Genomic DNA, 13,283 nt, shown 5'->3' on the forward strand with positions numbered 1-13,283 from the left:
GTAGTGATAGGAGGAGGTGCCTGTGGATTAATTATAACCCTGGCTTTCTCATTGACACTCTCGCGAGTGATTGTAATCCTGTTGCATAATCAATGAAGCCCTTAATTTGCAAAAAAAAAAAAACACAAAAGAAGAAACGGAAAAGAAGCAATTAATCCAGCCGACCCAAACAAAGCAATTCCAGAGTCTCTGCGGCGCACAACGCAACACAACAACAACACAGCTTCCCCAAAGGAGAAGAGCCGCACGGAAGAGAAGAGGAACGACCGACCAAACAAACCCTTCTCCAAGCGACCAAAGCCGAACCAGCCAGCCTCCTAAAATCCCAATCTTCTTCTCCTTCCCCATCCCCTCCACGAACGAATCCAATCGAATCTCGCCCCCTTTCCCTTCCGCCGCAAGCAACGGGGCACTCCGGGCGGCGGCCACCACCACCGGCGATGAGGTCGACGGACTCGTCGCGGTTCGTGCAGGAGCTGGTGCTCTACGCGGCCAGCGCGGCGCTCAGCTGCCTCGTCCTCTTCGCCGGCCTCCGCCAGCTCGACCCCAACCGCGAGTCCTCCAAGAAGGCGCTGCAGCACAAGAAGGAGATCGCCAAGCGCCTCGGCAGGCCGCTCATCTCCACCACCCCCTACGAGGTACGCACCAACCCTATCCAATCCAATCCAATCCCCTTCCCAACCCAAAGACCTGATCTTTCCTCCAATCCCCCCCCTGCCGCAGGACGTGATTGCGTGCGACGTCATCAACCCCGACGAGATCGACGTGGTGTTCGACTCCGTCGGCGGGCTCGACGAGGTCAAGCAGGCGCTCTACGAGCTCGTCATCCTGCCCCTGCGCCGCCCCGAGCTCTTCGCCTACGGCAAGCTCCTCAGCCCGCAGAAGGGGGTGCTCCTCTACGGCCCGCCCGGGACGGGCAAGACCATGCTCGCCAAGGCCATCGCAAAGGAGTCGGGCGCCGTGTTCATCAACATCAGGATATCCAATCTCATGAGCAAGTGGTTCGGGGACGCGCAGAAGCTAGGTACTAATAAGAAACCTGCCTCCCGCGTTAATCTTGTTCTCTTGTATAAATCTCCCGTGTAAAGATGCTGATTTTGTGCAACTGTATGTGCCAGTGTCTGCGGTGTTTAGCCTCGCGCACAAGCTCCAGCCCGCTATCATCTTCATCGATGAGGTTGATAGTTTCTTGGGACAGCGGCGGACTACAGACCACGAAGCTATGACTAACATGAAGACGGAGTTCATGTCCTTATGGGACGGTTTCACCACCGATCGTGAGTGCCCTCCCCCGTTTGCTTTCAGGAACAATAAGAGTGTTTATTACGCACTCGTATCTGCTTGACAACTAGGACAATACGAGTAGTATATTTTGGATGGCCTCTTAGAGTAGCAGTTTTGGATGTGGATCGCAATTCAGTACTCCATGGCTCTGTCTGTGAATTTTACATATTGATCTGTATTGAAGATATTCTTCATCAAATTAACCCCATAAAAGTACATGCTAGCAAATTTGGCTTCTGATAATTCCCACCTTGTTTCGCATCTGTTATTCTTGGATTATTAGGGTTCGTGTACAAATTTACTTCCATGTTCCCTTGAACTCAATAGTAAGTCTGAGGATTTACATGATTTAATCTTTACAACACATGGTCTTCAACAAAGTGATTCTATAGAAGCTTGTACTAGCCAAAGAACATTTCTTTCATCTATCTCAGTCCAATACATGTCCATTTGTGAATTTTGCATATTGATCTGTATTGAAGATATTCTTCATCAAATTACCCCATAAAAGTACATGCTAGCAAATTTGGCTTCTGATAATTTCCATCTTGTTGGCACCTGCTATTCTTGGATTATTAGGGTTCGTGTACAGATTTACTTCCATGCTCCTTTGAACTCAATAGTCAGTCTGAGGATTTACATGATTTAATCTTTACAACACATATGGTCTTCAACAAATTGATTCTGTAGAAGCTTGGACTAGCGAAAGAACATTTCTTTTATCTCTGACACCATGTAATTTGTATCATTTCACATTATTAGAAAATATATGTAGATCTTCTTATGTGTCCGTTTGATCACAGTCCAATACATGTCCATCTGGGGGCTTCACACGATTTCACCCCATGAAACCATGTATCAACATCTATTTGTGACGTCCACACTATTCAAATCTTTTGGTTTGTATTACTAGAATTTTACGCTAATTTATTTCACTGTTATGATGAACTAAGTCTGTTGAATGTACTAGCAACAAATACGGTATTTATATGTTAAAGTTTATGTGGAAATTGACTTCTTATAAACGCATCTATGCTAAAAAAACTTGTTTTACTGTCTTATTTTGTCTTTCTTGTTACCTATTTGGATTTGGTTATTAGTTCCAATGATATTTTCATATTCATAAAGCTGCAGATATTATCACATCAAATTTTGACACGTGCTATCTTTATTTGATTTGATTGGCAATGCTCTTAACCATGCCATTTTACACATAATACCCCCCCTGGACATTACAGCTCAGTTTGACATCTTAAGTTAAAATTAGATAGTACTAATAAGTTTGTTCTGTCACAAATGTACTTATGTGAAATTAAATGAGCAGACTGGAGTGTGTTAACAGTTTACTTATGCTATACGTCTTAGCTATGTTTTCTCGTTGCTTGATATAGGTGGTGAGACATAGGAGTGTGTGAACAGTTTACTTATGTTATACGTCTTAGCTATGTTTGTCGTTGTTAGACATAGTTGGTGTTTTTGGCAAATTTGAGTCGATTAATGTCCAGTAACTAATAACTAGCTAACAGCCTTATGCAGGAATAACAGATTCAGAATCTACTTTTCTGTACATATGTTCTCTTCATGTTGCTTTTTATGTGGTTAGTATTATTTAGTGAACTCCACGTATTTGTGAATTGCAATACTCCCTCCATTCTTGTAAATAGGGCGAATGTGCATTTTAAGATGAACTTCGACTAAAAGAATTGAGCAACCATACCACGATTGTATAGTACATAATTGTTCTTGTTATATTCGTATTGAAAAACACTTTCTAATGAAACCAATTCTATATCAAATATTACTTGCATACATGGATTAATTCTTGGTCAAAGACAATTTTTGAAATATGCGCGTGCCATAGTCATTGAAATGGAGTAGTATATGATTTGTGATGCTAACTTTCAGCTATAGTAGTTTGACTATTAAATTTGAAATATTGTTTATCTCAGAATATCAAACACAGGATGGTTGTTGTAAACTTAGGAGAAGCTAAACTCATAGAAAGTAGACTTAGCTATACTTCTATAAAGTCTGATCTTGGAGGTGGACATGAGATAAGTTTTTTCCTTTTTTTTTCTGAAACAGATAATAAGAATGTATTTTGGCCAAACTTGTTCTGATGCCCAGTTGGTTACCTATGTGAGATTTTGCTTGGCTTATTATGTATCTGATGAAATAGTGAATTATTTTACATATGCATGTGTGCTTTCTACAGTCGAACTTGCATAGATAATACTGATCAATCTCTTACATGAATTATTATGGCTTTGTAGAGAATGCTCGTGTGATGGTGCTTGCTGCTACAAACAGACCTTCTGAGCTAGACGAGGCCATTCTCAGGCGCTTTACGCAGATATTTGAAATTGGGGTCCCCGTTCGCAGTGAAAGAAGCAAGATACTTCAAGTTGTATTGAAGGGCGAAAATGTCGAGTCCAACATCGATTACGATTACATTGCCAGTATGTGTGACGGCTTTACTGGATCAGATATCCTAGAACTGTGCAAGCAGGCTGCATTCTACCCGATCAGGGAGATTTTGAGCAGCGAGAAAGATGGGATCAGACCAGATGTGAGTAGCCAGTACTTCTCTCTACAGTCAATTAACTTTCCTTTGGTATTGTTTGTCTGGGTGCGCCTGTTAATGTCAACCTCATGCATGAATATTTGTGTGACTTACAGCTGTTCAATTATTTATGTGATTTTGTAGACAAACATCTGTTACATGTTTTAATTAGGCTTTTGTTTAAGATTCTCTGCATTTATCTTTGGATAGCAATATAGTAACCTTTAAGCTGTTGACAGTCTTTGTTACATGTTGATTCTGACTTTCTTGTTTGTGATTGCTGACTTAGAGTCCAAGACCCTTGAAGCAATCAGACCTGGAGAAAGCTTTGTCAACATCTAGGAAGGGAAAGAAGTCAGGCCTACAGTCACCTGTGTGGATCCGGCCGTCAGATCCGGAAGATGACCAGGTACAGAGCGCAATTTTTGAGATATCTAAGATGATGTCTCGAATAGTTCAGAACAGTCAGTCGGAACCGCAAGAGCCATCTTCACCTTGAACTAAAACCACAAGGTTTTCCTTTTGCTAGATCTCATGCAAATCCGCAGTGGAGTAAGCGCTGGCATTACCTCAATATCGTTAGGTTTTCTTACGCAAGATTCAGCATATGTGTATTGATTCAGTTAGCGTCATGGGGCTGCTCTGGTTTTTTGAAGTTAGCTGCAGCTGGCAAAGCTTGCACTGATGTTCAAGTTTCATCCTTCTGCGTGGTTAAAAACAGAAACTTATCTTCTGTGGAACGCTTGTTCTGGTCATCTTGTAATTTTTGTTTCTTTTAAAACTTAACTACTGTAGGGTAGACTGTATACATATTGAAGAAATGTGCCCTTCCATGCTTCCCGAACATGATTCTTTTCATTCATCTGATTATACTCGTACCCCTTATTTCTGTCGGTTCTATTTTACTCTTTGAGAGAGAAATATATTCTTTCTTGAAGGAAACAGCGCACTTGCTGAGACCGATAACAGTAATGAGATGCAGTGTTCTTCACTCAATAATTAACTCTTCAATCCATCAGCCATGAGCTTGGTGGACTAGAGAAGATGAAATGAATGCAGGTTCCATGCTTCACAATCATAATTGTTTCTTCACATTCATGTTACTAAATCACAGTATAATTTACACCTGTTATATCTCTGCTGAGATCTTTTTTCTCACCAAGAGAAAACAATCTATTTCTTTGCTGGACGAAAGAAAAGAAGAGAAAGCACCGTAATGAGTGACAGCTTGTCTACTCAGTCTAAGAATTGTTCAATCCGTCAGACATGAGGTAAATCGTATCAGGAGCATGAAGAACACCTGCTTGGTGTCTTCATGGCGCTGGTTTCCATCATGGACAGCTCCTGAGACAGCGACAGCCCCTTGAGCACCAGCACGTCGGCGGCCCCACCGTCACCGCCGCTTCTCCCCACCTTGTCCTCCACCTCCAGCCGTTTCCTGGATACGGTGGCGTGTATCTCCCCGAGCAGACCCATGAACGCGGCCTCGACGTTGTCCCCGCTGAGCGCGGACGCCTCGAAGAAGAAGAGCCCCTGCTCCTCTGCAAAAGCCTCCGCCTCTTCAACCTCCACCTCGCGGCGTCCCGGCAGCGCGGCGAGGTCGGCCTTGTTGCCGACGAGCACAACGACGATGGACTTGTCGGCGTGCGCGCGGAGCTCGGCGACCCACCGCGCGACGTGCTGGAAGGTGGCCCGCCGCGTGACGTCGTAGACGAGCATGGCGCCCAGCGCGCCCCGGTAGTAGGCGCTGGTGACCGCCCTGTACCGCTCCTGCCCCGCCGTGTCCCAGATCTGGGCCTTGACGCGCCGCCGCGCGATGACGACGGTGCGCGTCTGGAACTCGATGCCGATGGTGGACTTGGAGTCGAGGTGGAACTCGTCGCGGGTGAAGCGCCCCAGCAGCTGCGTCTTCCCCACCCCCGAGTCGCCGATCACCACCACCTTGAACACGTAGTCCTCCTCCATCGGCTCCGCTGAGCTTCTCCGGCGACTGGTCCGAATGCAAACTCTGCTGGGCAAGCTGCAACGATGGTTCTATATGGGTGCTGCCTTTTGCGACCTGTATCATCTATGGATGCTAGCTAGCTCAACGCGTGTATGTCATCTCACATACGTGTGCTCGAAGATATAAATATGTGGGTGACATAGAGAGTGGTTGAAGGAGAGGTTGATCACTTGCTCATACTATAGGATGTGCTGGTATTGTATTGATTAATTATCTGTCCATTTCTCTTTTTTTTCTATCATGAAACAAAAGGTTAATTTCGTGATGGATCATGGTGTCGATTCTTAAGACCAAAGGGTTATTGGTTAACTGATACTCTCCCAGTTCCAAAATTCTTGTCGTGGTAATTTGAACTTTGCAAAGTTGTACGTACTAACTCATCAACACTTACTATGATCGGAGGGAGGCGATGGAGTACGTTAGTAGGTAGTAAAGGATTCAATAGCTGAGTGTAGATCTCTTGTCTCGTACAGGCACTGCCTGTCGCCGGCACTTTTATCTTTCGGCACTCATTGTAGAGTACGCAGTACGAGTACTCTAGTACGTATATAGCTTTATTTCTCTGTCAAGATCAATGGTGTTCTCCTCTCATGCATCGGCATCATCATTCAAAAAGTTGTTGGTTAGGCAGAAAGATGCCACATGCTTCATTCTAGAATCCATATGAGGCCATCCATGCCTGTCCACTCCATTCCTCCTACCCAATTAATCCTCTGATCGGAAAGCAACTCGATCGATGGTGAAAACAAAAACAATACGACATGTCAACATGTGGCTCCAGAATATGTCTATGGCGGTTTAGGATGGATTAGTGCACAAGTCATATACAAACACCAGCATTGCACGAAAGCTGGGGTATAATATGTACCTAGGCGTCACACGCGGTGCCTAACCTAATAGCTGGTCGCTTTGATTGGTCGAGCGACGGATGGGATTACGTCTGCATTATTATTAGTCTGATGAATTCAAACGCCTAGTTGTACATGCAACCCTTGCTTTCGGTTTGAACTAATCTGTGCAATCCTCAACTGCTGCTTGTCAGCAACAGTGCAGCAGCTAGCTGTAGCTCATATGATCATATCTGGTTTCAGGTTTCGCGACGCTCAAAATATTATACTGAGCACATGATAGGGCTCGCATTATCCATTATGGGCTTCAATAATTATTTGATTTAGTTGCAAGCAGTTGAGCTGACCAGACCTTGTCTAGAAGCCCCTGGTTTTATTTGACCAAGTTTTCTTGAACAAATTATGGCAATGCGCTCGCTCAAACCAAGCATATAGGATGCATGGATCTACAGCTCGATGCCTATTCGGTCATTAATTCTGGTTATGTGGTACTACATGGTTCTGTCGAGCAACCAACTATTGATTTATTTATAAATCGGAGTGAAAGCCTATTTCAATTCTAAATAGAGAAAACAACAATTCTCTTAGGCCGGCAATATACATGGGCAAATCGACGTGAGACACGGGACCTATGCGAAGCTTGATGAAATAGTAGCATGTGTAGAATGGGAGCATAAGCTTCCATTAGTGCCCGTTCATGCACTAAGTCGTTAAAGATCTGATCATACACCATTGATAACTGATTTAGGCCAGCATGGTCACCTAGGAAACAAAGCACATCTCTCGATTGATCTATCTTAGCTTAGGAAAGATGGTTTTTACGAGATGGTGGCAGCCGAATGAGATGGCAAAACAAGATTCACCATTTACGTTGTTTCCTATAAGGCTAGGCAAAGAACTTAAGTGGAAAGTATAGAAAATAACAAGAAACGCTATGGGATATTATTGATGAACTAGGTATTAAGGCTGAATCAACATCTCTAAGTGTATCCGAACGGGATGCGTTGAGAGATGCAAATGAACGAATCCCTAAACTTACATGAGATGTAGAGACCAAGTGGGCTCAGCGTGCTAAAGTTAAATATGAGGGTGGTAATAATACTATGTATTTTCATTTATTTGCAAATGGGAAATATAGGAATTAAAATATCTTCCAACTGAAAAAAAAGTGAGGGAACTATAGTCAAGGGAAATAATTTCAAAGCCTTTGCTACTGAATATAATACTATAAGAAATTGTTCGGAGCACTAGCTCCAAAATTTTATAATGATATACCGCAATTATCGCTAGAGGTGAATGGTCTTCTTACTGACCTCATGGAGGAAGCAGTTTTTTAAGCCATTTCTCAAATGGAATATAACAAAGCATTTGTTGAATTTTATCAAATAAATAGGGTTCAAGTTGATGGTAAACTAGATGAACAACTATAGGCTATTTAGATGTGCAACTAGATGAACAATCTATATAACAAGCATACACAAAACAAGTAAAATTGTAGAAGTAAAGGGTATAAATAACCGTAATGGAGGCACGAGGATGTATTCTCGTAGTTCCTTTTTTTCGGGGAGAATTACGTCTATGTTGGAAAGGTGCGGCAACAAGAAGTCCAGCAATGCCGTAAAGGCTCAACTTACTCATATAGGATGCATGAATCTACAGCTCGATACCTTTTCGATCATTAATTCTTGTTATGTGCAAGTACATGGCATCTGTTGCAATTGTATTGTGTTGAACCAGCTTCAAAAACTGAAACTAAAAAACAGATCATGGATGATTTGTTGCGCGTGCATACACGATGAGGTTAGGAATTGGAACAAGTGATGTCAAAGCTATATGGCATCTGCTCCGGTACAACCCCCCCCCCCCCCCCCCAACTCCCTCAAACTCAGTTTGGGCTTAAGCGGGCTCAAACACAAGAACGGCTAAGATCGCTCGATACCCCTTCGTTATTAGTATAAAATACCGATACGTGGCACCGTACAAAATTCGTATAGCCCAATTCTATTAGTCAATTATACGAGATACAAGTACGGCACAGTTGTGGGCCCCCCGGCAAGTTTGGCGGATCATGGTGGCATGTGCACCATCGTGGTGGGCGCCGGCCGGCCATGGCAGATCGGAGACACCGGACAGTCCGGTCCTGACCTAGCCGGACAGTCCGGGTTCGGCGGACATCCAGTTCATAGGGGAACGGACTGTCCGGGTCGCGGTTTACGTGATCGACCGGTCAGACTGTCCAACATATACGCCATACAGACCGGTAATGTTGTTCCGGAGGAACATAAAATTTCCAGAGGCATTTGCCAATTCTATCGGCCTGTCTGGCCAGACGAGCCAGCATGTCCGGCCAAGGAGTTTTTGTACGCATCTTTTGTCGGCCTGACCGACGTAGAGAACCAGTCAGACCTGAAAATAATTAACGAATATTCAAAGGCTTTTGGCACTGCATTTCGGTCTGTCCGGCCACAGCCACCAGCATGTCCGGGGAGAAGACATACAGGCAGCAGCTTCTGTCGGCCTGACCGGAATCTTTTGCCGGTCTGTCCGGCAATGAATTAACACCAGCATTTCTCATAGGACAGATGTAAGTTCTCTTTCAAGTTTGGGTTTTCCTGGTATGCAATGTCCAATTCCTTCGCCTATCTCTCTTGAAGGTTCATTGCAAGTGAACAAAAATGCAGATGATAAGTACCAAACTTTTATCCATTGCGCCAACTGTCGAAAAGGTTTTTGTGAACTCACTTTATGAGGCTAGTGTTATCCCTTTTGTACCAGTTCAATAATTTGTTGACCTAAGCTATTAATAAGTCATAATCTTTGGGTATTATTTTTCAGAAAGTCAATACACAATTGGTTTTGGGTAAATTGCTGCACCTGAAGTATTTCGAGATAAAACTTTTCATACCAAGTTATTATCATCCGCAAAGGTGTTAACGGATTGTTTGCAAAAGTTTGACAACAAATTCTGCGCAATAAAGATTATAGTGATGTCCACGGACAATAGTGAGACTATCCGGCACTTGATGATTGCATACATATTCCACAAAGTATGGTATTCCATATGACGCAAATAGGTGTTGTAAAGTATAGTTTCCAAGTCATTACACAGCTAACTGAAAATAGAAAATAAAATGAACTAAGTCTTGAACACCACCGGGAAACCTTCTACGGGACGAAAACCCGACCATATCCACTAAACCTTGGACCTAAGCATCATCTTCCTCGCCATTGGCGTTGAGTAGTTTATCTTTGATCCTATCCAACTCGTTACTAGGTGAAAAAATTATTTCACCGACCATAACTTCTCTGGTAGAGTCAACGAGTGTCTGCAAAAATAAAGTAAGAGAACATGTTATGACATGTGCTGCTAGTTCATCATGTAAGTAGAATTTTGTTTTACCTACCTGTGTAATAATGGTTCTAAATTCATCTCCATCCCATTCTTCCATACATTTTAGGACCCAAAGTCCACATGAGTTTCTGTCATAATACAAGACAAGCAAAAAACAGTAAGTAACATTGCATTGTATATTAATATAGATGAAAATTAGTTGCGCCATGTACTCACCCATCCTTTTGTCTTGGCATTTTGTATTATTTTATAGGCCAGTTCGAAGGATCAGGAAAACCATGATCTACTTTTGCTATGTCATAAGCAATTTCGGTTCTCTGAAGTAAAACGAGTAGTTAAGATTAAGTAAGTAATGATTAATATTTTAACAAAATACTTATGACACAGTAAAGTAGTATGAAAACATACCAATGCTTCAATGATATGTATGTAACTGTGAAGAACATAGAGGGAATCTAATACTTGAAATTCCTTCTTGGGTACATGCATCACGACGGTGACCCAATGATTGCCATTAACGTTTACAGCGAGATAGTACTGCAATAAAAATGTGTAAGTATATTTCAATATACACTGAATGAATTATGTACACCATTGTATTGCATGGCGTACCTTCGGTTTATGAAAATACTCGTCCATGCATCTGTGAATGGCTCGATTTGGGTTTGGTGGGCTTTTGAGCCAAAACCAGTTTTTTTTTTGGGGGGGTGGGGGGGGGGGGGGTTGTACTGAAGCAGACGCCTAAGGTATATACGTATGAATAATTGCATATATGCAGACAAATCACGATTAAACACAAGTGTAGTATTGGTGCAGCTAACTCAAATCTTGTCATGTCGCTTGACATCACTAACATAACGTAGCACCGTCTGCTCACAAGCTTATATTGTAATATAATCAAATAATCGTAGCAACTGAGTTGTGTATCATAAGATGAGGTTAACCAGTGGTTGTTCCAGAAGCCAATCCTGAAGCAAATCAAAATGTTCCAACGCGCAAGCACCGATCAGTAGGAGTAGTAGGAGGCGCGTGATGAGTGGGCGCGCTTGCTCGAGGCCGAGTACGAGGCGGGCGGCGGTGCGAGCAGGCGGTCGCAGATGGCGGCAAACTCGGCGAGGACGTCGGCGACCATGCCGCCCTTGCCCTTGGCGACGAGCATCCTGACGAGCGCGCTGACCCGGCCGTCGGCCTCCTCCAGGCGCTGCCCGCGCGGCGGGTCCTGGAGGCGGCGGAGGAGCGCGCTTGCGTGGCGGGCGGCTCGTGGAAGCGTGCCGGCGCGCAGGGACGCGTCGGCCAGCGCGGCCGCGTAGCCCGTGGCGGCGCGGGCGCTGCTGATGGTGGTGCGCGCCGGGACGGAAGCGGGAGCTGCGGTGGTGGATGAGGTGGAGCGGCGGGGCGTCCTGGATGGCGGCAAGGTCGCGGCGAGGCGGGTGGAGGTGGTGGGGAGAGGGTGTTTGAGGTGGAGGGAACGGTGGTGGTGGTGGTGGGGTGGGAGGGAGGTGGCGGCGGCGGCGGGGAGCGCGCCGTGGTGGTGCAGGGAGACGGCCGCGTCCATGGCGCCCGCGTGAGGGTGGGCAGTGGCTGGACGAGTGGCTGCTGGTTGCGCCGCGCGTGGTTGCGCTCTCGGATTGGGTTGGGTTCGTCGGGGTGGCGTGGACCGTGGGCGAGGTGGGACACGCGCGCGCACGGCGGCCGGACGATGCACTGGACGCGAGCGACGGCGTGGGGTCACGGCTGTCGTGTCCGACGAACGCGTGGAGCAAGTGGCATGGGCGAAAGCGGGAAACGCCACCGGGGTTTTGCTTTCGTTTGTTTCGCGGGCCCAGGTGAGCTTATCCTGGGCCTTTTCCACGCAAGTTGTGATAGCTACGGCACTGGACTGGACTTGTAGCTTCTTCCTGACGTGTGTCTGGATAGCCCATGGAAACGTACGTACCTGTGGCCGGACCGCCCGTTGATCCTGCGTGCCCAGGTCCAGGGGCGATGATGATCGGGTGACTATTCACCCTGTTGCTCCTCCGCTGCTGAGCTCCCATGCCGCCATTGCTTCCCACGGTATGGCACACCGTACTAGCCCAGCGATAACCTCCGAGCATACCTCCGACAAGGCGAGAACACGTGGAGGAACAGGTGCCCACCGTCCCAAATAACCGGATTTCAGAGTATCCTATCCCCGTGTCCCAAACGTTTTTTTTCTAAATACACCTTAGGGCATCTCCAGCGGCGCGACGCAAACGGACCTGAGCGACCGTTTTCGTCGCCGTGACCGGAAATGCGTCTGGGGCCTGTTCCAGCGGGGCGACGCAAAGTGACCGGGCCGTCCGCGGAGACGCAAACCTGGCCCAAATATGCGCTGGGTTTGCGTCTCCGCGGACGCTCGGCGGTCGCGGAAAATGTCCGCGTTGGGTACATCCGGGCCCGTCGGCAGTGACTAGGTAAGCAAAAGATTTTTTCGTTACTATTGATTGGCCAAAAGGACCATCTTTACAGAGATGGTTAGAGTTAACCTAAAACTACAACGACCGTACCTACTCGCCGTCGCGCGGCCTACACCGGCCTCGGTTACTCGCAGTCGTGCGCCCTACTACTGGCCGCCGGATGGGCCGGCGCCGTCGTCGAAGCGGGATCGCTTCTTGCACTCCGCGCGCCGCGCATGCGCGCGAACGGACATCTCGTCCTGCCGCCTGCGGCGTTCGAGGGCCTCGGCCAGGGAGCTGTCCCACGGGGCCGTCACCGTCGCAAAGGCCACCTTGGTAGCCGCCGCCTCCGCCGTCGCCCGGGCCTCCTCCTCCTCTGCCGCCGCCTGGACCGCCGCCGCTGCCGGGCCTCCTCCTCCGCCGCCGCTCGGACCGCCGCCGCCGCCGCGTCGTCCTCCGCCTCGACCGCCCGCTCGGATCGCCGCCACGTCGGCGACGAGCCGGGCCCTATCCCTAGCCGCCGCCGCCACGGCTTCGTCCCCGGCGGCGATGGCAACCTCCAGCTCCCGGTTCTCTGCTCGACCCGCGCGGGAGAAGGGCCCCTACTGCTGGAGCGAGTCCGAGTCGGAGCACATTAACCCCCGCCCATGGCCATCGCATAGGCGTGGGCTTCCTCCTCCGCCGGCCAAGCCCGACGGCGCCGGGCGTCCCCGGCCCGAGGACTCGAAGGACGCGAGCAGAACCAGGCCGGTCACCGGCGCACTCGAAGCGCATGGGCACGGGGACGTCGTCGTCCGCGATGTCGTGGATGACG

The 13,283-nt window shown here is 47.1% G+C and overlaps 3 protein-coding genes and 1 long non-coding RNA gene across 5 annotated transcripts; 1 reads left to right on the plus strand and 3 right to left on the minus strand.

Moving 5' to 3' along the window:
• Positions 1-260: 260 nt before the first annotated feature.
• Positions 261-4,693, plus strand: LOC124696826 (outer mitochondrial transmembrane helix translocase-like). 2 transcript variants are annotated; one of them, XM_047229496.1, is made up of 6 exons: positions 261-638; positions 724-1,024; positions 1,119-1,277; positions 3,558-3,853; positions 4,137-4,256; positions 4,377-4,693. In XM_047229496.1, the coding sequence occupies exons 1-6, from the start codon at positions 441-443 to the stop codon at positions 4,401-4,403; spliced, it is 1,101 nt and encodes a 366-aa protein (XP_047085452.1). In that variant the 5' UTR covers positions 261-440; the 3' UTR covers positions 4,404-4,693. The 2 variants fall into 2 exon arrangements, with proteins under 2 accessions (XP_047085452.1, XP_047085446.1); XM_047229490.1 differs by having other exon boundaries at positions 4,137-4,693.
• Positions 4,694-4,928: 235 nt separating this feature from the next.
• LOC124696843 (ras-related protein Rab11A-like) lies at positions 4,929-6,024 on the minus strand. The gene has a single exon (XM_047229508.1). The coding sequence runs from the start codon at positions 5,810-5,812 to the stop codon at positions 5,129-5,131; it is 684 nt and encodes a 227-aa protein (XP_047085464.1). The 5' UTR covers positions 5,813-6,024; the 3' UTR covers positions 4,929-5,128.
• Positions 6,025-9,750: 3,726 nt separating this feature from the next.
• LOC124684003 lies at positions 9,751-10,753 on the minus strand. The gene is made up of 5 exons (XR_006996877.1): positions 10,665-10,753; positions 10,461-10,589; positions 10,269-10,369; positions 10,105-10,180; positions 9,751-10,026 (listed from the first exon to the last, which is right to left on the minus strand). It is a non-coding gene; the product is annotated as an uncharacterized LOC124684003 (long non-coding RNA).
• Positions 10,754-10,801: 48 nt separating this feature from the next.
• On the minus strand, positions 10,802-11,607 carry LOC124684004. Its single transcript, XM_047218414.1, has one exon. The coding sequence runs from the start codon at positions 11,605-11,607 to the stop codon at positions 11,059-11,061; it is 549 nt and encodes a 182-aa protein (XP_047074370.1). The 3' UTR covers positions 10,802-11,058.
• Positions 11,608-13,283: the final 1,676 nt, after the last annotated feature.

Source organism: Lolium rigidum, chromosome 1 (assembly GCF_022539505.1).
Source record: "Lolium rigidum isolate FL_2022 chromosome 1, APGP_CSIRO_Lrig_0.1, whole genome shotgun sequence".
NCBI classification, from domain to species: Eukaryota; Viridiplantae; Streptophyta; class Magnoliopsida; order Poales; family Poaceae; genus Lolium; species Lolium rigidum.